The 27,186-nt window shown below is 39.0% G+C and overlaps 1 protein-coding gene across 1 annotated transcript in view; it reads left to right on the top strand.

Moving 5' to 3' along the window:
- Positions 1-27,186, top strand: part of LOC124544693 (integrator complex subunit 2-like) — an 83,825-nt gene that overhangs the window by 8,299 nt on the left and 48,340 nt on the right. Inside the window, exons 4-6 of the mRNA XM_047123334.1 lie at positions 2,794-2,924; positions 13,040-13,213; positions 23,534-23,703. Coding sequence (XP_046979290.1) covers positions 2,794-2,924; positions 13,040-13,213; positions 23,534-23,703 — 475 coding nt within the window. The remainder of the gene's footprint in view (positions 1-2,793; positions 2,925-13,039; positions 13,214-23,533; positions 23,704-27,186) is intronic.

Raw genomic sequence — 27,186 nt, 5'->3', positions numbered from 1 at the left:
GTTAGTGAAAACATCAGTGACAATCATGGTTTGACACCAGCCTGGAGACATGCTCATTTAACCCAGTGGTTGTGGCAACTGCTCAGAAAAAGTAGGAAATCCAGATTTGAGTCCTGGTCTGGCACAAATTTTCAGTTGCCAATACATAGTCATCTAACTTATTTAGTTTACCCAATGTATGTATGTGGTAGGAAATCATACATCATCTAACTTGTCTTTGAATGTACTCTCTTGGAATTTTAACACTAAACCTCTCCAAGATGTGCAGTGCCCATCTTGTGACATCGGCCGCTGGAAAATGATGAGCATCCTGCAATGCTCTAATGCTTTCTAAATGAATTGATGATCACACATCCCATTCTTCTTAGGATCAACTGTTATCACCTCTGTTAATCCTGCCTCGTAAGGAATTAAGACTGAGTGGCTATATTTAAACCATTTCCAGAATGAATTTTTACTCTGCAGTGGAGTGTGCATCGATTTGAAACTTGCTTGCAGCTTAAAACTGTGTGCTGGACTGGGGCTCTTATTAATCTGGGATCTTCGCCTTTTATGGGCAAGTGTTGTATCGACTGAGCTATCCGAGACTCATGACCTTCCCTCATAGGTTTACTTCTGCCAGTACATCTCCTACCTTGCAAACTTCACACAAGATTTCTTGCATACTTTGAGGGATTGTCACTCCTGGAAGGAAGGGTATTGTAGACATGGCATAGCCACAGCCTAGCAAAGGTACCAGCTTCGAGTCCTGGTCAGGCATGCAGTTTTAATCTGCCAGGAAGCTTCACTTGAACCATTGTTTTGTAAGCCACTTCATTCTTGGATATATTGCATTTCCTTAGGATTCGTCCAGTGAACCTCAGCTTGGCACCTGCTTTTCTTGTAACAAGTTTAATGTGATCTTTAGTATCACATATTTTACCGTTGGTTCAAGATATCAGTACCAGTTTTGACTTACTACCAAGTCACCAGCTAATGATTTGAATATGTTATGTAATAACTTGTCAACAGTTCAAATCATGTGATGATGAAATTGTGAGTGCTCCTCCGGGCCTGGTCAGTTGACGAGTCACTATGTAACCTACAAATCATCTAAGAACTTAAAACAGGTAATAATATCATGATCTAAGGCAGAAGTATATAATTAAAAATAACTTACCAGGCAGTCACTATGTTTTCCTAAGACAGTATGTCTGTTCTGTGTTGTTTTATACAGTTGTTCCCTTTAGATTCATCTGGATGGGTATGTAAAGGGTTTTTTGGGTGCTGCTGTTCCCAGTGATTTGTCATCAATATCGTAAACAAAAATGTGTTTTTCCATCAACTTATGTGCAATATATTGCACTTATAAATGAGGTGTGTTTTTTAAGTATGAACTGTTTTGAAATAAAAATAAAATATGTAGACTTTTCTTAGCAGTTTTATTTTTACATGAAAACCTGTATTTTAATCTACTTTTCTATGAAATTCCCACCATATTAAGGCACTTATCATATCATACAATCAGTTTTTGAATATCTTCCGTACAGAAATCTGCTGCCTGATTATGCAACAGTTGTATGAAGCACACACTTATTGCTACTTGAAGAAACTCGTTACATAATATCGAAATCATAAAGTGTCTGTTCTCTCTCAGTTTTTCGTCAGCTTCTGCTACAAATCATCAGTAATGACTGAAGGCCGCTCACTTCGTTCTCCAACTTGCAAGTTTGTATGACCATTTTTAAAATTTCTAACCCATTTCCCTACCATCCAATCACTCATAATGTTTCCTCGATACACTTCGCTGACCTGATGATGAATTTCAGCAACCTTCATGCCTTTAGCACGAAGAAGACGAATCACAGCATGTTTCACAGTTGTCGGGATTCTGAATCGGAGAAGGAATTTCAAATATTCACAAACAAATGTAAACAGCTGAATATTGTTGAGAATGATGTAGTAAAGTATTACAGTACAGGCACGTAGAAATAAAATTACTAAGAAAATTCTACTTGTTTTATTTTTGTTTCAACATGTTACTTACTTAAAAACATACCTCGTACATCAAGACTCAACTGCCAGCCCCTGCACCAAATGTTTATATTCTGCAGGCCTTGCGACATTTTGCTACAGTTTTAATTGCATTGTGACTTTCCTCTAATAACAGTACTATTCTGAGTAGCCTAGCAAAGCAGTAAGAACTGTCCTTTCCTTTGGGTACTCCAAAAGTCCGACGATTTCACCCTGTTAATGCCAGTGTGTTTAATTTATCCACCTGGAAGCACAGACTCTAGGCACTATTATGGTCTGATATTCTGTAATTTCATTGTTAATTGATGAAGCAACATGCAGAATGTGATTGAGTACCTTCTGGGAGTCATTAAATGCAACCATTATCTGCAGTCTATATTTCGGCCCTTTCTAAGAGGGATAAGCTCTTTGTTGGCACCAGATTTTACCTTTTTCCTTCCCTTCCCTTCCCTTCCCTTCATTCTTTACTCATCCATAAGACCACAGTTACATCACTATTTGTGTAAGCACTCATCACAGTTATCCACACAAAACAGATATGCACTTGGCTCTTCATAACAGGCCAGAGGAAGCTCCTACACATACAGTAGGAGAGTGTCAAGGGCAGCTGTGAGGGATTTCCATGATGTTCCCTGCAGTGAAGATGGTTTTAATTTAATTTTTGATGGATGTATATAGAGGATTTGATGGCAGTTATGTGTTTTTTTTAGTTGTAAGAATGCAAATAATTATTTTTCTGTTGCTGTTTGGCAACTCTGAAATTTATCACTCTGTTTTCAGTTTGCACAAGTCTCATAGCAAATGGTGAACGTCAAGAAGAAGACAATGTTGGGAGCAGAACAAGAATACAAGCACTTAGCATGCTTTGTCAGATGAATCCCTCCCAAGCCCTTGCCATCAGAGCTAAATGTGTAAGCTTTAAGTAAATTAAGTGCTTTAATATGGTAAAATTCTTGTATTATTGCTTATAGTAGAACTTAAAAACTAATTCCGGAATGTAGTCTGTAAAGTATATTGACAATTTAAAGTGTTGACTTAATACTATCAAAAACTAATGAAGCTGACAGAATCGTGCAATTCTCAAGTTTGCATATTTGTTAACTGTTTGAGGACCAAGATTTTTGACCTGTTATTGTCTCTGTCAGCTTCACTTTTTCCAGTTATCCACCTTTTAATTAAAAAAAAAAAAAAAAAAAAAAAAAGCATCTGAATAGAAGTACAGTAGAGCGTTGATTATCCGAAGTAATTGGGGGACGTGGGTGTTCAGAAAACTGGTTTGTTCGGATAATCGAACTGTACATGTTTATTTGCCAAGAAAAGTACTGTACAGTAAATTTATTCATAAAAACAGGCATCTCTTTTAGTATTACAAAGTAACATACAAAGGCAACTTCAGTAGGAATATATAGTAATAATTTCGTACTTGTCCCTTATAAAAAGGACAACATGTTTACATTGAAGCATTTTGTATTGTCAAGTTCACTTCTTCACGCAGCAGCACACAAGTGGTCGTAACAGAGAACAGAAGGTGACTGTTTGCACTGTGAGAAGCTCTTCTTGGGGGCGTGCAATCCTTCAAACTATGCGGAGCAGCACGCCTCAACTCTAAGCTGGCGCAGCTGTTACTGTGACCAGCTTTGATACTGCCGCTACTTCTACTGCCAGTGCCAAGCCGACAGAAATGTGCTGATTGTTGAAACACAGCGACTGGCGACTTGGCCGGTCAGCAGCGCCTTGGGAAGGCCCTATTAGAAGCAATGTTCCGCCAGCGGTGGCCCAGTGCGGCGACTACTGTGGGAAACTTGGTTTGGGAGTGAGGGGGATGATGGACAGTAGGGTGGGAGAGTAACAGGTGCAAGCGAGTACACAGTTCGGGTAAGCGGTCGTTCGGTTGACCGATGTTCAGATAATCGACACACTACTGTACTAAACAATGGAAAATTTGTTGATATCAAAGCTGTTTACTAACATTAAACAGAGTAGAGGTAAGCAATTACTGTATAACTGAGTTGTTGAGCGGTCAACAGGCACATAAACAAGATGGAAAATGCATTTCCACCAAATAAGTTTGCTTTCACTGGATGAGACTGTGATGTCGAAGATAAAAATGTTCAACTATCAACTCCATGCTACTTGTGCATTGGGATACAAAAATATTTTCCATGAGGAACAAAATTAGAGTGTTTCCAAGCCAGTGCAAATGTTTGTTTCCCATAAAAGGCACTTTACAGCATCTGTTCACAGGTTTATCTAGTGGATGCAACAGTTCAGTACTGAAACAGAGAATTGTTAAGGCAATCGTACTGGTCACAGTGACAGATAACTGCAAATACTGGTTGTTACGCAGTTAAATGTAACTGAAAACAAAAAGCCATTTATAATCACTAGAAACATTCCAGTGTGTCAGATGGCTTTCTGAAACTTGTAACAGTCCATGTACACAAGCCTCCCTGATATAATACAAAACTTTTCATCGCTCACATATATGCAGTAATACGATTAAACAGATTAGATGACGGGCATTCAATCCTTTTTTTCTCACTGTTGATGTTCTGTTGTATCCTGTATTTTGTTGACTTTGTAGTCAGGAGTGAGCAAAAGGCTGTTGCATTATGCTTTGCTTCAGATTTCCACTTAATTCAACCGCAGTCAAGATTTTTTGTTCAAAAAAGGATTAACAATAGCATTGAGTTACAATTTAAGTCAGAAAGTAGTACACAGATCTGTAATCCTGGCCAGCTGCAATCACAGTTTGGTAGCAATTCTGGTGTGGATTGTCAACTGTTATCAGTAAAGTTGTAGGACAGTGAACATCATTCTATTTGCAAATTTGGCACTTCACAATATGACTTTTCATATAGCTGAAGACTATCATGTCTTGCAGTCAGCATGTAATAATGTGCTACATATAATGTTACTCATAGCAAATAGACAGCCACTGCTTAGTACTGACTTGCAGTTGCCAACTAGTCCACACCATGTATGGGTGCCTAAAGTTGCTGTTATTTTCGAAACACCAGGAAACTTTTTCCCCACTGAGCTTAAAGCCACAAACCATCAGATCACAATACGGTATTAAAGAAAGAATCACTTGAACGAACACAGTGTTATGACAGAACCACTTCTGTACAAACTTTGTGAGAGCAGCCAACATGTGGCTGCAAACAGTTTTAACATGAGTTAAATGAATTAACCCCTCAAGAAAAACCAGTCACATAAAACATCATCCTACATACACCAATTTTCCAGATCAGATCACACAAAATATTGAATGCATACCACAGGAAGAGGTTAATAGTTAGTGTTCACAAATACCTCATGTACAATATATGGCTTAGTTAATATTATACTAGAAAGTCAATGGTGAAATAAAAATAATGTAATGAGTAAAGATAATAACTCGTCATACAACTGAGACATGGAGCTACCTACAGGGACCTGCTCATCTGGCGTAACGGGCAGCTTACTAGCCTGCAAGACGCGGATCGAATCCACGCAATGGAGTAATGATGTGGGCTGGTTCACCGGCTAATGTGAGCATGGTTTGTAGGCTGTTTCCTATGATCGTTTAGGCAAATGCTCTGCCGGTCCCAAAATTCCAGCCTCAGAGAATATGGTACACAAGCAGTTAAAGTATGATAACGTACAAAACCAAGTTCACACAATTCACAGACAGATGGGGCACACAACCTCCCTCCCTTAAGTTACTTTGATGACTGTGTTGGCAGGAAGGTCATCCAGCCACCAAGTTAAATAATAAAATTAAAAACTACCAGATCCTGGAAAGGAGTCCTCTGCCCTGGATGAGACAAACACTATGAAAAAGAGTAAGAAGAAGAAGGGGAAAGACTTAAAATGTTGAGCTTTCAGACAGTGTCCTCCTCTGGAGTTGGGCCGATGTGTATAAGTATGTGTGTATGTTTGTGGCTTTTTATGTGTCTGCTGACTTCTCAGTCTCCTTCTTGTTCTCCTTCTTCTTCTCATTCTTTTCGTTAGCATTTACCTCATACAGGACAGGGAACTCCTGTCCAGGACTCAAGAATTTTATATTTTATTATGAACTATGTGGATGCACACCCTTCCTGGCACCACGGTTGTCAAGGAAACATGAGGGAAGGAGGTCGTGTGCCCCATCAGTCTTTGAATGGTGTGAACTTGATTCTGTATTGAGGTGGAATTTGGGGACGAGCACATCATTTGCTTAAACGAGCATCAGAAACCGCCTAAAAACCTCATTTGGGTTTGCTGGTGTACCAGCCCACAGCTGTTAATCTGACGTGTGGATTCAATCTGGATTTGTCCCATCTCATTGTCATGTAAGCCAGTATGCTTCCTAATACACTAAATGAGCAGGCCCCTGCACATAGATCAACTGCTCTTTCCATTATTTTTATTTCACTTATGAAGTTCTAGTATTATTTATACTATTGTTTTGTGTGGTCTGGATAACAGCAGTATGTAGGATGATGTTTTATGTGACTGGTTTTTCTTGTAGGATTAGTTCCATTAAGTCCTGTTAAAATTGTTTGCAGTCATATGTTGATTGCTCCCACAGAACTTGAAAAGCAGTGGTTCTGTCTTAATGCTGTGTTCGTTCAATTCATTATTTCTTTAACACTGTATTGGTATGCAATTGTGCGTGACTTTAAGCCCAGTGAGAAAAAAGTTACCTGGTGTTCCAAAAATAATAGCAGCTTCAGGCACCTTCTTGTGGCATGGAGTAGGTGACAATTTCATGAAAAAGTAAGCCATTGTTCATAGCATCTTCAGAGTCAGTTCCACACAGTGGCTCTCTGTTTGTTGCAAGTAACATAATGTGCAAACCCATTATTCCAGTCTGACTGCAGTACAGGATTGTCCTCAAGTACAGGGTGTTTGAAAAAGAACTCCCTAGTTTTAATGTCCTAGAATCTATACAAAAGTGACATGCGCCATTCTAGTTTGCGGTGTTTGATTCATCAACTCTCCAAGTTTGGCTCCCCTGCAGTTGGCAGGTCTGCTTGACCTTGATATGGCACCAGTGCTCTTTTTTCCTCTGTTCCTTCAGTTCAGTCCAGGTGCGCGTGCAGTGCAGAGCAACTCAGAAATGAGGCTACATTTCATGTCAGTGGAACAGTTAATCGCCACAAGTGCAGAATTTGGCTGGCAGAGTATCCACATGAAGCTATTCGGCATCAACGTGATTCTCCCAAAGTTAATGTCTGGTGTGGTTCGATGGAAGATCGTGTGATTGGTCCTTTCATTTTTGCAGAAAAAACAATAAACGGGAACATTTACTGTGAATGTTGACAGTGTACGTCTTTCCCCAAATGGACAATACTGAGGCAAAAAAGGGGCCTTGGTTTTTCCAACAAGATGGCACCCCACTTCATTACAGTAACTATGTGCATGTGGCTCTTGACACTCGCTTTCCAGGAAGGTGGATAGGCAGGGCTGGCCCAATATCTTGGCCACCACGAAGCCCAGACTTAACCCCACCGGACTTTTTCTTTTGGGGCCACATAAAAAATGTTGCGTAACAGTGAAAAGATGAGACACATCAATCATTTATAGGAAAGAATTGTCACAGTGGTTGGGACAGTTACACCTGAAATGTTGGTGAATATGTGGGGAGAAATGGAATATCATCTCGACGTGTGCAGGGCAACAAATAGATCCCATGCTGAAGTCTACTAAACATTAAACAAAATTCTCTTTTATGGTATGTACTCACTGATGTAATTTTTCATTCATTTTCCCATTAAATTTATACTTAAAACTAGGGAGTTCTTTTTCAAACACCCTGTATACTGAAAGTCATATTGGGAAGAGCCAAATTTGCAAAAATAATGTTGCACGGTGCCCTACAAGTTACTGATAATGACAGACATTCCACATCAGAACTAGTGCCAATATTGGTAATGGCTGGCCAGGATTACATATCTGTTTATTACTTTTGTGACTACAATTGCCTGCCTGAAGTACAGAAATTGTAACTCAGTGGTGTTGCCAAGCCTTTTTTTGAACAAAAACTATTGACTGTAGTTGAATAAGGTGGAAATATGAAGCAAAGTAAAATGCAACTCCCTTTCGCTTGCTTCTGATCACAAAGCTGACAAAATACAGTATGTAATAATATGTGGTGAAAATGTTTTTGTGGTGAAGTTTGGGATGTGTATCATTGCTTAACACAAGAAAAACAATGTTCAATATAACATGTCTTATTATGGATATTCTCCACCAAATAATGATGTATCTTGTGTAGTCCGGGGTGCTGCTGCTTGATGCTGCCACAGGTTTGTTTTGATGTTATTGCAGCACCACATGGGATTTATGCAGTAGTTTCAGTAAGATTCAGTGCTTCATATTCACAATAGATTTTATGTCGCACTCTAGGTGTTTGGCGGCAAACATAAAACTTACACTCCGACTACATGCTGTTGATATAATATTCAGTCTAAGACTTCCCTCTGGTGGCATGCAATTCACCTCTATTTATATGATTTTAAACAATTACTATCATTGTTACTTGTTGAATTTTGTATTTATACAATTAAAGTGTTGGCATTTATCTGGTAATAAATATGCAACCAGTCGCTTTTTACAATTTATTCAACCATGAACATGTTTTCGAGCCACTGTAGGCTGATCTTCAGATGGAGGTGTTACAAGAACATTATGTTGTGGACCAAGTGTAGTTAGATGCAGGGCCAGTGCTGCTGATGGAAATGACAGAAATTTAGTAATCAGTGATGAAACATTTATGAACCCGAAAGTTTTTTATGTTATAGGTACTTACAGTGCACTGCCTTGTGGTATTCACATCAGACTGCTTCTTATAATGTGCATTACTAAGCTATGTACACAGATAATAGCTACACTTGGTCCACAACATAACGTTCTTGTAACACCTCCATCTGAAGATGAGCCTGCAGTGGCTCTAAATCATGTTCATCATTGAGTAAATCATAAAAAAGCGACTGGTTGCATATTTATTACCAGATAAATGCCAATTTAAATCACAGTCTTAGTTCATCATCCACGATGGATATACTGAAATTAAAGTTTTTACATACATCTTCCCAAATTACATAGAAAATTACATGGGATAAAAGTGAATAACTTTATACAAAGACTGAAAGAACCTATTTCTATTAACATCATAAATTGCATGTTTTATCATTGCAACAATATATTTCGTTAATTTGCATACATTATTTTATTGACTTAAAGGAAAATCTTCCTGTCATTTTCAGGAGAACAGAGTGATTAGTCTTATTGAATGAAAGGCCTAGAATCAATTAATTAAATTTTGTACAAGTAAAATTTTACGTTTCTATATGATCGTAATTACAGTTCTATTAACACCAATTAGAACATGAGAATGCTGGATGTCAGACTGAAGAATCATCATTTCTTTTTTGCATTAGGCATACAAATAATTTCTGGTTTCAAAACATACAAATAACTGTCTCTCTGTGACTTGGAAATATTGGAACTATAATTGTTAATTACTTCATAAGTACAATAGCAAAATTATTCCTACCATGTGCCTGTAGTTTGTATTTTGCGTAAATTATGAGGTTACATTAGTTTTTAATCCAGTATGTTTCCTTCATTCTATGTACTGGTGAGGCCCAATGTGAACAATGTCAAATCAACCGTATAAATTAGTGTAAATTACTAACTTGGTGCACAAAGAATCTTCAGTGTGTCACAGTAGTCGAATCCAGATAACCAGAAATGTGTTTCCTTCATTCTGTATGCTGATGAGACACAATGTAGGCAATGTCAAAGCAACAGTTTACATTGGTGTAAATTACTAATATTACATATATGCCCTCTTTGGGAGAGTGAAGATGAGATTGGAATAGGACACAGGGTCCCAAAAGGGGTTGTGGTATTACAAGTATACAACAAAAGATCAACGGTAAGAAACAAAGGACTGAATGCTTGTCATCTAGTCAGTTTCATCACATTATTGCATGTATGTGAATGATGAAAAATGTTGTATTACGTCAGGAAGTCTCTTGGAAAAATATGTATGAAGACTGTTACGAGTTTGAGAAAGCCATTGTCCAATGACATAATCAGAAGTTTCATGTTGTTAGAAATGTATTTGTTTTGTTTTGTTGGCAAGTGTGTGAGAACAATGATTTGAAATTATCTGCTGCCTCAACCAGTATCACTGCCCTAGCAATTCTCAGTCTCACGCTACACTTCTGCATTAACTAGTTTAAATTTGTGACAAGTTGATGTGATGTACATTTTGTGGGAACCAAACATCTGTATTGGCTTGGAAAGTCTCTAGTTTGTGCCTCATGGAAATTATATGTGTACCCTGATGCACTAGTATTGCGGAGTTCACACTGATCATCAGTGATTCGACATCGGAGCCTTCTATCAGAGCCTTATCAACTCAGTTCCATAGTGAAAGCAAACTGATATGAAGACTCGCAGAGATGTTGCAGGCTGTTAGCATGAAGATGAATTTTTTTTTTTTCAATTGAACCTGTTATTCAGAGAGATGTGTTAGCATGAGACTCCATGGACAAAATACAGCGCAAAACTGTTGTGGTCTGCAGTCTGAAGACTGGTTTGATGCAGCTCTCCATGCTACTCTATCCTGTGCAAGCCTCTTCATTTGCAGGTAACTACTGCAACCTACATCCTTCTGAATCTGCTTACTGTATTAGTCTCGTGGTCTGCCTGTACAGTTTTTACCCCTCACTCTTCCCTCCAGTATTAAATTGGTGATCCCTTGATGCCTCAGAATGTGTACTACCAGCCGATACCTTTGTTTAGTCAGGTTGTGCCACAAATTTCTTTTCTTTGTTCAGTACCACCTCATTAGTTACATGATCCATCCATCTGATCTTCAGCATTTTTCTGTAGCACCACATTTTGAAAGCTTCTATTCTCTTCTTGTCTAAACCGTGAATCAACCAAGTTTCTCTTCCATACATGGCTACACTTCATACAGATACTTTCAGAAAAGATTTCTTGACATTAAATCTATACTCGATGTTAACAAATTTCTCTTCTTCAGAAATTCTTCTTTTGCCATTGTCAGTTTACATTTTATATCCTCCCTATCACGACCATCATCAGTCATTTTACTGGCCAAATAGCAAAACCCATCTACTACTTTAAGTGTCTAATTCCCTCCGCATCATCTGATTTAATGCAACTACATTCCATTAGCCTCATTTTGCTTTTCTTGATGTTCATCTTACATGCTCCTTTCCAGAAACTGTTCAATTCGTTGAGCTACTCTTCTGAGTCCTTTGCTGCCCCTGACAGCCTCAAAGTTTTTATTTCTTCTTCCTAGACTCTTAATTCCTAAACCAATTTTTTCTTTTGTTTCCCTTACTGATTGCTCAATATACAGATTGAATAACATCGGGCGTATGCTCTCCCTTCTTAACCACTGCTTCCCTTTCATGCTTCTCGACTCTTATAACTGCCATCTGGTTTCTGTTTGAATTGTAAATAGCTTTTCGCTCCCTGTATTTTACCCCTGTCATCTTTAGAATTTCAAAGAGAGTATTCCAGTCAACATTGTCAAAAACTTTCTATAAGTTTACAAATGCTATAAACATACATTTGCCTTTTCTTAACCTATCTTCTATGAGAAGGTATAGGATCAATATTTCTCGCGTGTTTCTACATTATTCTGGAATCCAAACTGATCTTCCCCGAGGTCCGCTTCTACAAGTTTTTCCATTCTTCTGTAAAGATTTCATGTAAGTATTTTGAAACCATTACTTATTAAACTGATAGTTCAGTAATTTTCACGCCTGCCAGCACCTGATTTCTTTGGAATTAGAATTATTATATTCTTTTTGAAGGTTGAGGGTATTTCACCTGTCTTAGACATCTTGCTCAGCAGATGGAAGAGTTTTGTTATAGCTGGCTCTCCCAAGACTATCAGTAGTTCTAACGGAATGTTGCCTACTCCCAGGGTCTTGTTTTGACTTATGTTTTTCAGTGCTCTGCCAAATTCTTCCCATCTCACCTTCATCTACGTCCTCTTCCATTTCCAAAATGAAGGAGAAAAAGAGTAAATGAAGAATGTTAATTATACTAGTACAAAATACATGGTGTGAAGTCATGAATGAATTCTTGAGGCCACACAGTGAATATTTATGGGGCAGGTGAATGGCAGGAAAGTGATACTTACAGAAATGCATACTTTGCTGTGAAGAAGGAAGCATTTATTGTATTGTCATATTTTCAACGGCTCAGAATAGCTCAGTCCCTCAAACAGTGAATGCTGAAACCTGTAAGAGAATACTGCATCTAGAATGACTCACAGACTCAGAAAACTCCAAATGTATGTAAAGACTACTTCATCCTTTCATAAGAGGAATGTGGAAGAAATACTTTAAATATCCACTGCAATTTAATGGAAAGGCTACCTAGAATACTATGGGCTATAAAAGCAATGGAGGGTGATCAGCACCCGACTAATACCACAACAGTTCCACAAAGCCAGTTACCTATTAGTATCTGATCACACACAGCATTATTATATAGTTGAGTTAAGATATGTTCAGTTTATAAATTAATGATACAATATAATGGACAGATAAAAAAACTACTCACCAAGTGGTGGCAGGGGAACACACACATAAAAGTCTTCCCTGACCCAGGGTTCTGGGTGACTTTTCTATACTGTACCCCTTTCTGTAAACCTGTCCAGTCCTTTTCCTTCACCACTCTTTCTTCCCCTTCAACTCTTCTGTCAGAAGAAGGAGCCACTAGCTCCGAAAGCTTGTGAAATTCAAATCCTTTTGTAAGTGTGTTCCTCTGCCACTGCTTGGTGAGCAGATTTTTTTTATCTGTCCATTTACATTATATTATCAATAATTGATTATTGTTGTTGTTATAAATTAATGAGGATGATTGTGATATATACCCTAGGCATGTTATGTGCATTCCACAGGTATTTCTATGCATGCTTCTTACACAAGTGATGTCTTTTCAGTTGTTTTATTCATATACTGGTTGCCAGTGGTGCGTTATTTTGTTCTTGCTTTTGTAGGTGGAGCTGTGTCGACTTCCAGGCCTTGCCATCACACTAAGTCTAGAGCATGCTGGTCGTACGGTAGGAGCAGATGCTGAGGGAGACATGGTTGCCTTTGTATCAGGATTACTTCTGGGTAATGATCAGCAAACTCGCAGCTGGTTTGCGCTGTTTGTTCGCAATGGACAAAAGGTTTGTTGTTTGTCTTGTGCTGTACTGTCATTTTGAATTACATATATTGTTCTCATGAAGTGTAAGTTAATCATCTATCTCGTGAAATCAGCATGTTTTCAGAATGAATATATGGTTTTATTATCTATAAATTGTTGCTGGACCTCAAAGAAAGGTTGTCGAGTTGTCACAATGAGGATTAACTTTTCGTGTATATCTTCTACATTTATTATAGTGTGTGTTATTTTATGATTTTTATTGGTTCCTTTGCGGACTGTATTTCAGTTTTCTTTGCATTTAAATTTTATACTTAGAAGATCTAAGTAAATGCTTCTGTAAGATCAAAAGGTTGACACCAGAGAGGAATTTGTGGCTGGCTGCATCAACCAATCATAAAATGATGATTAAAAAAAAATTACCAGAAATATATTTTTGTACTGTATGCTGAATGAAATTAAATGGTCGCATTACATAAAGCAGAAGAAAGTACTTAGCTTTTGATAGTTGACACGTGGACAACTGGAATGGGGCTGGTAGAGAGAGAGAGAGAGAGAGAGAGAGAGAGAGAGAGAGAGAGAGAGAGAGAGAGAGAGGCAATAGTGTTTAAAATGTTTTGCTCTTATTCATTTGGGAGAAAGAGACATTCATAGTAGGTCCAAACAGTTAAAAGGATGATGAATAAGATGTGGGGGGCAGGAGAAGTAGTTCTGACCACTGAATCGGGAGGTAGATCATCTTAGGGAAAAGAATGAAGTTGTTGTTGTTGTTGTTGTTGTGGTCTTCAGTCCTGAGACTGGTTTGATGCAGCTCTCCATACTACTCTAGCCTGTCCAAGCCTCTTCATCGCCCAGTACCTACTGCAGCCTACATCCTTCTGAATCTGCTTAGTGTATTCATCTCTTGGTCTCCCTCTACGATTTTTACCTTCCACGCTGCCCTCCAGTATTAAATTGGTGATCCCTTGATGCCTCAGAACATGTCCTACCAACCAGTCCCTTCTTCTAGTCAAGTTGTGCCACGAACTCCTCTTCTCCCCAATTCTATTCAATACCTCCTCATTAGTTATGTGATCTACCCATCTAATCTTCAGCATTCTTCTGTAGCACCACATCTCGAAAGCTTTTAGTCTCTTCTTGTCCAAACTATTTATCATCCATGTTTCACTTTCGTACATGGCTACACTCCATACAAATACCTTCAGAAAAGACTTCCTGACACTTAAATCCATACTCGATGTTAACAGATCTCTCTTCTTCAGAAACGCTTTCCTTGCCATTGCCAGTCTACATTTTATATCCTCTCTACTTCGGCCAACAGCAGTTATTTTGCTCCCCAAATAGCAAAACTCTTTTACTACTTTAAGTGTCTCATTTCCTAATCTAATTCCTGCAGCATCACCCGACTTAATTCGACTACATTCCATTATCCTCGTTTTGCTTTTGTTGATGTTCATCTTATACCCTCCTTTCAAGACACTGTCCATTCCGTTCAACTGCTCTTCCAAGTCCTTTGCATTTACTCTTACATTTACATTTATGCTCTGCAACCCGCCCAACGGTGTGTGGCGGAGGGCACTTTACATGCCACTGTCATTACCTCCCTTTTCTGTTCCAGTCGCGTATGGTTCGCAGGAAGAACGACTGTCTGAAAGCCTCTGTGCTCGCTCGAATCTCTCTAATTTTACATTCATGATCTCCTCGGGAGGTATAAGTAGGGGGAAGCAATATATTCAATACCTCATCCAGAAACGCACCCCCTTGAAACCTGGCAAGCAAGCTACACCGCGATGCAGAGCACCTCTCTTGCAGAGTCTGCCACTTGAGTTTGCTAAACATCTCCGTAACGCTATCAGGGTTACCAAATAACCCTGTGACGAAACGCGCCACTCTTCTTTGGATCTTCTCTATCTCCTCCGTCAACCCGATCTGGTACGGATCCCCCACTGATGAGCAATACTCAAGTATAAGTCGAAGGAGTGTTTTGTAAGCCACCTCCTTTGTTGATGGACTACATGCTCTAAGGGCTCTCCCAATGAATCTCAACCTGGTACCCACCTTACCAACAATTAATTTTATATGATCATTCCACTTCAAATCGTTCCGAACGCATACTCCCAGATATTTTACAGAAGTAACTGCTACCAATGTTTGTTCCACTATCATATAATCATACAATAAAGGATCCTTCTTTCTATGTATTCACAATACATTACATTTGTCTATGTTAAGGGTCAGTTGCCACTCCCTGCACCAAGTGCCTATCCACTGCAGATCTTCCTGCATTTCGCTACAATTTTCTAATGCTGCAACTTCTCTGTATACTACAGCATCATCCACGAAAAGCCGCATGGAACTTCCGACACTATCTACTAGGTCATTTATATATATTGTGAAAAGCAATGGTCCCATAACACTACCCTGTGGCACGCCAGAGGTTACTTTAAGGTCTGTAGACGTCTCTCCATTGATAACAACATGCTGTGTTCTGTTTGCTAAAAACTCTTCAATCCAGCCACACAGCTGGTCTGATATCCCGTAGGCTCTTACTTTATCAGGCGACAGTGCGGAACTGTATCGAATGCCTTCTGGAAGTCAAGGAAAATAGCATCTACCTGGGAGTCTGTATCTAATATTTTCTGGGTCTCATGAACAAATAAAGCGAGTTGGGTCTCACACGATCGCTGTTTCCGGAATCCATGTTGATTCCTACAGAGTAGATTCTGGGTTTCCAAAACCGACATGATACGTGAGCAAAAAACATGTTCTAAAATTCTACAACAGATCGATGTCAGAGATATACGTCTATAGTTTTGCGCATCAGCTCGACGACCCTTCTTGAAGACTGGGACTACCTGTGCTCTTTTCCAATCATTTAGAACCTTCGTTCCTCTAGAGACTTGCGGTACACGGCTATTAGAAGGGGGGCCAGTTCTTTCACTTACTCTGTGTAGAATCGAATTGGTATCCCGTCAGGTCCAGTCTCTGACAGAATTACAATGTCATCGGCGAACCTCAAAGTTTTTATTTATTCTCCATGGATTTTAATACGTACTCCGAACTTTTCTTTCCTTTCCTTTACTGCTTGCTCAATATACAGATTGAATAGCATCAGGGAGAGGCTACAACCCTGTCTCACTCCCTTCCCAACCACTGCTTCCCTTTCATGTCCCTCAACTCTTATAACTGCCATGTGGTTTCTGTACAAATTGTAAATAGCCTTTCGCTCCCTGTATTTTATCCCTGCCACCTTCAGAGTTTGAAAGAGAGTATTCCAGTCAACATTGTCAAAAGCTTTCTCTAAGTCTACAAATGCTAGAAATGTAGGTTTTCCTTTCCTTAATCTTTCTTCTAACGTAAGTCGTAAGGTCAGTATTGCCTCAGTTGTTCCGACATTTCTACAGAATCCAAACTGATCTTCCCCGAGGTCGGCTTCTACCAGTTTTTCCATTCGTCTGTAAAGAATTCACGTTAGTATTTTGCAGCTGTGACTTATTAAACTGACAGTTCGGTAATTTTCACATCTGTCAACACCTGCTTTCTTTGGGATTGGAATTATTATATTCTTCTTGAAGTCTGAGGGTATTTCGCCTGTCTCATACATCTTGCTCACCAGATGGTAGAGTTTTGTCAGGACTGGCCTTGTTTCAACTTAATTCTTTCAGTGCTCTGTCAAACTCTTCGCGCAGTATCGTATCTCCCATTTCATCTTCACCTACCTCCTCTTCCTTTTCCGTAATGTTGTCCTCAAGAACATTGCCCCTGTATAGACCCTCTATATACTCCTTCCACCTTTCTGCTTTCCCTTCTTTGCTTAGAACTGGGTTTCCATCTGAGCTCTTGGTATTCATGCAGGTGGTTCTCTTTTCTCCAAAGGTCTCTTTAATTTTCCTGTAGACAGTATCTATCTTACCCCTCATGAGATAAGCCTCTACATCCTTACATTTGTCCTCTAGCCATCCCTGCTTAGCCATTTTGCACTTCCTGTCGATCTCATTTTTGAGACCTTTGTATTCCTTTTTGCCTGCTTCACTTGCTGCATTTTTGTATTTTCTTCTTTCATCAATTAAATTCAGTATCTCTTCTGTTACCCAAGGATTTCTACTAGCCCTCGTCTTTTTACCTACTTGATTCTCTGCTGCCTTCACTATTTAATTCCTCAAAGCTACCCATTCTTCTTCTACTGTATTTCTTTCCCCCATTCCTCTCAATTGTTCCCATATGCTCTCCCTGAAACTCTGTGCAACCTCTGGTTCTTTCAGTTTATCCAGGTCCCATCTCCTTAAATTCCCACCTTTTTGCAGTTTCTTCAGTTTTAATCTACAGTTCATAACCAATAGATTGTGGTTAGAGTCCACATCTGCCCCTGGAAATGTCTTACAATTATAATCTGGTTCCTAAATCTGTCTTACCATTATATAATCTATCTGAAACCTTTTAGTATCTCCAGGGTTCTTCCATGTATACAACCTTCTTTCATGATTCTTGAACCAAGTGTTAGCTATGATTAAGTTATGCTCTGTGCAAAATTCTACTAGGCGGCTTCCTCTTTCATTTCTTAACTCCAATCCATATTCACCTACTACATTTCCTTCTCTTCCTTTTCATACTGTCGAATTCCAGTCACCCATGACTATTAAATTTTCATCTCCCTTCACTACCTGAATAATTTGTTTTATCTCATCATACATTTCATCAAGTTCTTCATCATCTGCAGAGCTAGTTGGCATATAAACTTGTACTACTGTAGTAGGCGTGGGCTTCGTGTCTATCTTGGCCAGAATAATGCGTTCACTATGCTGTTTGTAGAAGCTTACCCGCACTCCTATTTTTTTTTTATTCGTTATTAAACCTACTCCTGCATTAACCCTATTTGATTTTGTATTTAGAACCCTGTAGTCACCTGACCAAAAGTCTTGTTCCTCCTGCCATCAAACTTCACTAACTCCCATTATATCTAACTTTAACCTATCCATTTCCCTTTTTAAATTTTCTAACCTACCTGCCCGATTAAGGGATCGGACATTACACGCTCCGATCCGTAGAGTGCCAGTTTTCTTTCTCCTGATAACGATGTCCTCTTGATTAGTCCCTGCCCGGAGATCTGAATGGGGGACTATTTTACCCCCAAAATATTTTACCCAAGAGTACACCATCATCATTTAATCATACAGTAAAGCTGCATGTCCTCAGGTAAAATTATGGCTGTAGTTTCCCCTCGCTTTCAGCTGTTCGCAGTATCAAAACAGCAAGGCTGTTTTATTTAGTGTTACAGGGCCAGATCAGTCAATCATCCATACTGTTGCCCCTGCAACTACTGAAAAGGCTGCTGCCCCTCTTCAGGAACCACATGTTTGTCTGGCCTCTCAACATATACCCCTTCGTTGTGGTTGCATCTATGGTACGGCTATCTGTATCGTTGAGGCACGCAAGCCTCCCCACCAATGGCAAGGTCCATGGTTTATGGGGGGATAATAATAATAATAATAATAATGCTAGTTAATGATAATGCTAATAATAGTAGTAATAATAGTTCAAACAGGAAAACTAAAATGTGAAACAAATGATAGGCTGCAGATGGACGTGAAAGACAAGGAAAGGAAGAATAAGGAGTTGAAGCAGGAGTGTAAGTTGAGAGACAGGAAATGTAAATACATAAGACTTGGTCTCTCAGGGAAAGATAAGCTTATAGAAGTATAAGGGGAATGCAGGACGAAGATAGAGAAAGAAATACTGTCACAAGTGCAATCATTTTGCCTGCGGCCATTACTGGAGTAAAGAAGTAAATAATCCTTTCTGTTTCCGTAGATCATTTGATTTTCTTTTTTACTTTCAACAATATTGCATTTCTGCAATTAAATAAAAGTTTTGATATACACCAGTATATGGGTAATACATTGTGTGATTGATGTTATCAATGACTTTGTAGGTGACATTAAATTTAATTTGCACTGTTAAACAGTGGAAAGTCCATGATGGAATAACCCTTTTTAAGAAATGTGTTATCAAATATTGACTTCTTTCACTATAATGGTCTCAGAACTTTAGAAAGAGGTTTTATACCCATGAATAGTTTGAATATATCTACAGATATGAGATTCTGAGTAAGACTCAAGTATGGTTGCAAGAGGAGGTTATGAGTTGTACATGAACAGCTCAATCGGTAAGAGCATTGTTTGTGACTGGTAAGGTTCTGGAAGTAAGTTCCAGGCTGGTACACAGTTTTAAACTGCCAGGAAGTTTCAAGACTCCAGGATGGAATGTAACAATATTATGAAAATAATAGTTGCTACACATTGTATAGCTTAGATGCTGAGTTGCAGGTTGGCACAAAAAAAGACTGTCACAAAATAAGCTTTTGGCCAACAAGGCCTTTGTCAGAAATAGACACCCCCCCCCCCCCCACACACACACACAGATGACTACAGTCTGTGGCAGCTGAAGCCAACATTGTGAGCATTGTGAGATAGGGGAGGCAACTGGGTGGGAATAAGGAGGCGGCTGGGGTGGGGTGGAGGAGGAATAGCAGGGTAGGGATGGCAGATGGTGGGGACTATGTAGGGACGAGTTGGAGAGAAGGTAGGGCAGCTAGGTGCAATCGGGAGGTTACATGGGGGGCAGGGGTGATGAGTGGGGGAGGGGGGGGGGGGGGAAGGTTGCAGAAAAGGAGAGAAGTAAAAAGACTGGTTGTGTTGGTGGAATAGAGGGCTGTATAATGGGAACAGGGAAGGGGCTGGATGGCTGAGGACAATGAGTAAAGAAGGTTGAGGCCAAGAGGGTTACAGGAACATAGGATGTATCGCACAGATAATTTCCACCTGTGAAATCCAGAAAAGCTGTTGTTGGTGAGAAGGATCCACATGACACAGGCTGTGAAGCAGTCATTGAAGTAATTAATGACTGTTGTGTTGGACAGTGTGCTCAGCAACAGGGAGCTCCAGGTGTTTCTCGGCTACAGATCGTCGGTTGCCGTTCGTGCAGACAGAATGCTTGTTGGTTGTCACGCCTACATAGAATGCAGCACAATGGTAGCAGCTTAGCTTGTAGATCACACGACTGGTTTTACAGGTAGCCATGCTTTTGATGGGATAGTTGATGTTTGGGACTGGATTGGAGTAGGTGATGGTGATGGGAGGTCTGTTACAAGTGATTAACGTTGCAAGATTGCAGGTTAATGTGAAATTCTGGTACATTAACAACCAGTGTAAATGCCAGGATGTGGAACCCAAACATGCAAGAAAAGTCAGTTCCAAGCCTGTTGCATTTGGTCAATCAATACGGGGATGTTAATGCTCTTTGTGGATGATGCTGGAGTTATTGTCAGATTCTGTCCCATATGCGTTCAATTTGAGGTAGATCTGGTGATCGAGCAGGCCAAGGTGATGTAACGACATCCTGTAGAGCATGTTGAGTTACAACAGTGGTATGTGGACAAGTGGTATCCTTTTGGAAAACACCCACTGGAATGCTGTTCGTGACTGACAGCATGACAGGTCAAGTCATCAAATTGACATACAGATCAGCAGTCAGAGTGTGTGGGATAACCATGAGAGTGCTCCTGCTGTCATATGCATACGATAACTCTACGTGTTGGTCCAGTGTGTCTAGCACACAGACAGGTTGCTTCCAGGCCCTCAAGAGGCCTGCTCCTAACCAACACAGGGTCATCACTGGCACCAAGGCAGTGCCAGCTTTTGTACAGAAACACAACAGACCTCCACTCTGCCTTCAAATGAGCTCTAACTTGACACCACTGAAGTCACAAATGGTGGTGCTTTGGGGTCAGTGGAATGCATGCTGCAGGACAACTGGCTTGGAACTGCCCTTGAAGTAACTGATTTGTAACAGTTTGTTGTGTCACTTTGGTGCCAACTGCTGGTCAAATTAGTGCTGCAAATGCAATATGATGCGCAAGAGTCATAAGTCAAACAAGATGGTCTTCCCCCTTGGTAGTGTCATGTGGTAGTCCAGTGCCTGGTCTTCTTGCGACTGTACATTCTCATGACCACTGCTGTCAGAAATCTTGTACAGTGGCTACATTGCTGCCAAGTTTTCTGCAGTATCGTAGAAGGATCATTGAACTTGTTGTAGCCCTTTTACATGAGCTCATTCAAACTCAGTGAGGTGTTGGTAATGTTGTCTTTGTCACCTGAAAGGCATTCTTGACTCGAATCAACTCACCATGTCCAGTCTCAAAGGTAAATAAGGCCTACAACAGTTACAGTGTTTATTTAAAGCAGTCGTGATTTGCGTCCTCATAGTGGCACTACTAGCACCATTCTTTAGCAACTGGTATGAAATTTGAACAGACACCATCTTTCAGATGTAGAAACATGCCTACTAACTTTCATTTATGTTGCACAACTCCTTTTTGGTGTTGCAATTTTTTTTCACTCACTGTACTTTATTGGTCCTCCCGTCTACAGAGGCAGCGTAGGCCTATGCAGTGGTGTGTGTGTGTGTGTGTGTGTGTGTGTGTGTGTGTGTGTGTGTGTGTTAATATGTTACATAACTTACATTTACGTACATACATATTTAAATTATGAATTGCTTCCATTCTTGTCTTATAATAATGTTACATTTTAATATTTTTTCCATGGAATGAAAGCAGTGATGCTGTAAATATGCTTTTAAAGATTTTCCGAAGGTTTTACTTCTGTGAAGTTGAACATTCGAACATTCGAATTCCCAGATGCACCTATTGATAATAACTTTAATTGTATAACCCCTCTATAATAAAACTCTCAGAAACTTTAAGTGCACCAACATTTGTTCTGCTTTGTTAGCTTATTTACACATTTTCATTAAATAATTTTATAGGGTAATATCTGGAAGCAATTCAGTACAGTGTATTTATTATACAGAAACATGCTGGAAGGATAATATTTTATGTACAACTGTTAACCCCATATAGCCAACAATTTAAAAACTATACAGGTGAACAGCTGCCACACAATATGATTAAACAGTGGAAAATCCAGGATGGAATGTAACACTATTATGAGAAGGAAAGTTGTTACTCACCAGATAGAGGAGATGCTGAGTTGCAGATAGGCACAACGAAAATACTCTCACAATTATAGCTTTCGGCTGTTAAGGCCTTTGTCAACAATAGACAGACATATGTGCGCACGTGAGCGTGCTTGCACACACACACACACACACACACACACACACACATATTCATGCAAACGCGACTCTCACACACATGACTGCAGTCTCAGGCAACAGAAACCACACGGTATGATTACTCCCATGAAAATTGTTGTCAAGAACAGGTCACAGTTTAAAAATAATAGTAGCATTCATTAATATAATACTGTAAACAAAATGGCCTCCTTTACCCACAAGTTAAACTTATTCATGTGCAACAGTTAAGAAGGTAAGAGCCGTAACATATGTGGTCATCTCCTTTGTCAATTAAAGTTACTGATACATAAAGAAGACAGTTTTAAAACAAATTGAAATCACTTTTACCTCAAAAGTGTTTCTACTCCAAACATGAATTTAAGTACATAGTCAGTTAAAAGCATGCTAAACCTGAAGGTTGATTTGAATACTGTGATGATTCATTTGGTGTGGTCATATTGAAAGTGGTATACCCTCGCCTTCCAGTAAACTTTGAGCTTGCTTATGAAGGCAATTATAGGTGGACCTGTGGTCAATCCAAACCAGTTTATAAATTTAAATGTGGATTAAGATTAATGTGAAGCCCAGCCATATAAATGATAGCCATAGTTTCACTAAGAATATTTGCGAGCCATTTGATATCCTCGATACAGAAAAAATGAGGTGTTGCAATTGTGATAAAAGGAACATGCAAATTAACTAAAATAACTAATCTCATTGAATCCATAACCTGGATCTCTGCAACACAGAAGACAATTGAATCTTCTTCTGATCAACAAAGCTGTTGTCAGTCTTGTTTTCTGTCTTTATGAAAAGTGAGCTTGAGCTCTACATGTAACGAAGAAGGCTTTATAATGCATATTCATTCAGAACAGACTCTACACAGAGAAAAATACAGTATTAAGGAACACAAACTTACATTCACATCATGATGTTTTTTGTGTATAATCTTTAGTCTGCAGTTGAATGTTAATGTGATCTTAGATACATTTTAATGGAACAACCGAATTCATCTGTGAAATGCAATTGTCATGAGTAATTTGCTTTTTTGCAAGTAACAACCTAATTCTATTTGTTTGAATGGTTGTTTACATTACCATTGTGTATGAAATGGATCAGTGAGTGGAACCTTTATGTTTGTCCAACATGTTTGCTTAAAAATTATGTATTTCACTTTTTATCATAAGTTGTAGCTTCAAAATGTTTGTTTCCACAGCGTAAATGGGAATCGCATACAGCATTGCAGTTACTTCGTGATGAATTGCTTCGTCGTCTTCAGACCATTGTGCTGTTTTCTTTAGACAGCCAGCTGCCAGATTCCTGTGTTGTACAGGCATCAGCTCTACTAAGATTATACTGTGCATTGCGTGGCATTGCTGCTATAAAGTAAGTATTATTGCAGTTGAACTGTTAGAGGTGCAAGACCAATCACAATTACCACATTGCTAGATGAACTCAGAATGTGCAAGGATAAACGTGTTTCGGTTCACAATGTACATTATTGTTTTACTCATAACTGCTTGTTGTGAATGTTTTAAAGTTGTTTCTCCAAAGATGCTCATCAACCTCTGTAAGAAAATTTAAAAGAGAGAGACTTGAATTGGAATCTAAAGTTCAATTCTTTTATCTTGGCGGCTCGCGCTTGCCCGCCCAGACGCGGGAGATTGCTGCGTTGCCAGTTGCACACGACGCAGGCGCCAAAAGAAGCAGCGCCATAATATAGCATAGTTCGCAAGCTTGCGTTTAGGGGGGAGCGCGCAGTTCATGAAGTAAAGCCACCAAGGCCGCATTAACCCTTTCGTTGCTACAGAGACGTGCTCCCTGCATTCCGCGCTGTGCGCGATTTTGTCACTGCACTGCTCGCCTGTGCAGACACATCGTGTTCCGACTGCTTTGACACTCTTATCATTCGATTCCACAAAAACTATTTGGCCCAAAAATTAGATTTTTACGTGTCTTCTTGACTGATACCTTCCCCCCATAAATGACTTAATTTTGTTTCGATGTTCAACGCAGTTATTATGCAGCGTTAAATATAGTAAACCATTGCACGAAATTTTGAAGAGTTTGCAGAGGTAAAAGTCCATTGAGTATACTTTCCATATGGTCGATTTTAGTTGCCACAATGTTGAGAATGAAATGTGGACAAGATACCTAAATTTCATATAAAATTACTACATGTAATGCTGCATAATAACTGCGTTGAACATCGAAACAAAATTAAGTCATTTATGGGGGGAAGGTATCAGTTAAGAAGACGTGTAAAAATCAAATTTTTGGGCCAAATAGGTTTTGTGAAATCGAATGATAAGTGTGTCAAAGCAGTGGGAACACCATGTGTCTGCCCAGGCGAGCAGTACAGTGATGACAAAATCGCGCACAGCGCGGAATGCGGGGAGCATGTTTCTGCAGCAGCGAAAGGGTTAATGAAGAGACAAAGCACTAGAAATTTCAAAAAATTGCATTCAAACGAATACAATTCGTGAAGTAAGGCACTTCGATATTGTTTTTAAATAATGAAAATATTAAGCAGCGCACAAGGTTTGAACTCATAACCTTTCGCCTAGAAGCCCAACACCTTATCCGTTATGCTAACGCAGCTCGTCTGAGTTCAGAACGCCATGAGGACTCTAACACGTCACGCAAAATACTGACAAACACTGTTGGTATGACTATGAATTACTCACGCTTCGTCGAAGTACAATAGGAAATAAACAATTACCACTGTTCTTTATTGCGAAAAAGCGGTTAGTGAGAATGATACAAACACCTTTCCTTGCTATCGCCTGAATTAGGAGTCTTATTGCTTGTTTGGTTTAATTAATCAATAGAATATGAAGCAACTGGTATAAAGAATGCTTTTTCCAAACTTTCTATAAAAGAAAGTCTGCTATCAAGACATTGCTTTTGTTCAATTACTTTATTTATGACTGAACGTTTCTAAAACTGAAGACACTCGTCCTGCTATGCACTGCAGTCAGAGATCTGGCAACGTCGTTCTCTGTTCATTGGCTGACTGTGTTTTGTGACGTCAGATGCGCAGAACGAACCTAAACTCGGCCGCCAACATAAATGACGCGCACTTTAGTAGAACTGGATTTCTGAAACTGGCAAATTCCTCTTGTTACGTAAAAAAGTTCGTTGTAACTGAAAATATACTGTAATTTGATGTGTGTTTTTTGTAGTTGAGTACAAGTACTGTGTTTCGTATTTTAACTGGAAATATCTCCTATACCTGTATTTACACACTTTTATAAATTTAATCTTACCTTGTTGTAACATGCTGATTTTAAACACACACTATATGACAGTCAACTGCATTAACAGCAAAAGACTTACTATATTCAGTTATACATCACACATTGTTATGTTTCTAATATTTAAACAACTGAAGATAAAAATCAGTAGAATCTCTAGCTTCTGGTAGTTTAAAAATTAGTTTTTAGGTATATTTCTGTACTAGTAACCTGGAAATAAGATTTGCCGAAGTTGTGAAGTAGGCGTAGCATACCTAACAGAAAAGTCTGTATTTTATTGTCCTTTGACATCTGGGAGGGAGAAGACTTAACAATTGCTCATTTCTGTTATTTTCTGACACTGAAGTTTGGCGAGCATATCTCTGATGCTCTTTCACTTGCTGAATAAGTTCATTTGTATCCCTTATATTAATAATACCTGGTAAGCGACCCAGATAGATGAGCAGTTCTTTGGTACAGGAAGAAGTCTTTTATAGAAGTCTTTTTAAGTTCCTGACAGCATATTTTTGAAGTACCCAATCTTTGTTACTTTTGTGTTATTTCATTGCTTTCCAGTGTTATAATGAAAATAAAAATCTAGCCATCAGTTATACCGTATTATATTTATTTGCATCACAGATCACATTATTTGCAACATTGGAAAAAATAGTTGCATTAAACCCATTACATCTAATCAACTAAAGAAAAAATAGCTCTGCTACCATAAAATGTTCAAAGTTATTTAAAAGAAAGCATTGACATGTCACTTGAGACATTATGCCACTGACCCATCAACACAAAGCAGCAGCCTGGAGTCTATATTTGAAAATGGAATGTAAAGTGCCTTCAGCACAACACTAGACATTACGAAGTGTCCCCATTTCCTTCAGAATATTGCACAACACTAAACATTTGAAAGTGTCCCTATTTCCTTCAGAATATTTATGCAACTGAATACTGTCATTACAAGTAAACTAGGATGGGCTCTTTGGAAGTCAGCATTAACAGACTTCATCATTATCATCTTATGGTTAAAAGAAGAACCTACTATTGGGAAAACAGACTTGTTGATCTATGACCATATGAGTTATTAGTCTAGTTTGAAGGTGCAACTCTGTGTGTTGCAGTGTTCCTTCCACCTTTGCTTGAAGTATTTGTCCCATTACGTTTATCAAAAGTGTGCTGATTTCATCACCAAAAATTCATTTTGGCACAATAATGAAGGAATCTTCAAAAGCTTTAACCTGGAAAATAGGTAATAGTTTTATCCGGTGACTTCACATTTCCCAGTATTTTTACACAACAAATCATATTAAAGATGGTGCAGTTTGGAGAAATCTTTGGTGCAGTGTATCAATTAATCTGTGTGGTTTTGTAGTGCACAAGTATAAATACAAACACCACCAAATACAGCACTTCAGCTTCACAAACATGTAAATAAACACGCACCTTCTCAGTTTGCATCCATCATCCAGGCACAGGACATGAGATGTCATGTAAACATTTTTCTGGCAGTAAAGGAGAACACTGAAAATGTTTATTTCAGTGTTTAGTCAATATTATTTTTACTATTTCATGAATGAAGACTGTGGCAACAGCCTGCTCTGTTGCATAGACTGAGATCTAGGTTAGG

This window comes from Schistocerca americana, chromosome 8 (assembly GCF_021461395.2).
Source record: "Schistocerca americana isolate TAMUIC-IGC-003095 chromosome 8, iqSchAmer2.1, whole genome shotgun sequence".
In the NCBI taxonomy this organism is placed as follows: Eukaryota; Metazoa; Arthropoda; class Insecta; order Orthoptera; family Acrididae; genus Schistocerca; species Schistocerca americana.
This window is presented reverse-complemented; position numbering and strand designations above follow the sequence as displayed.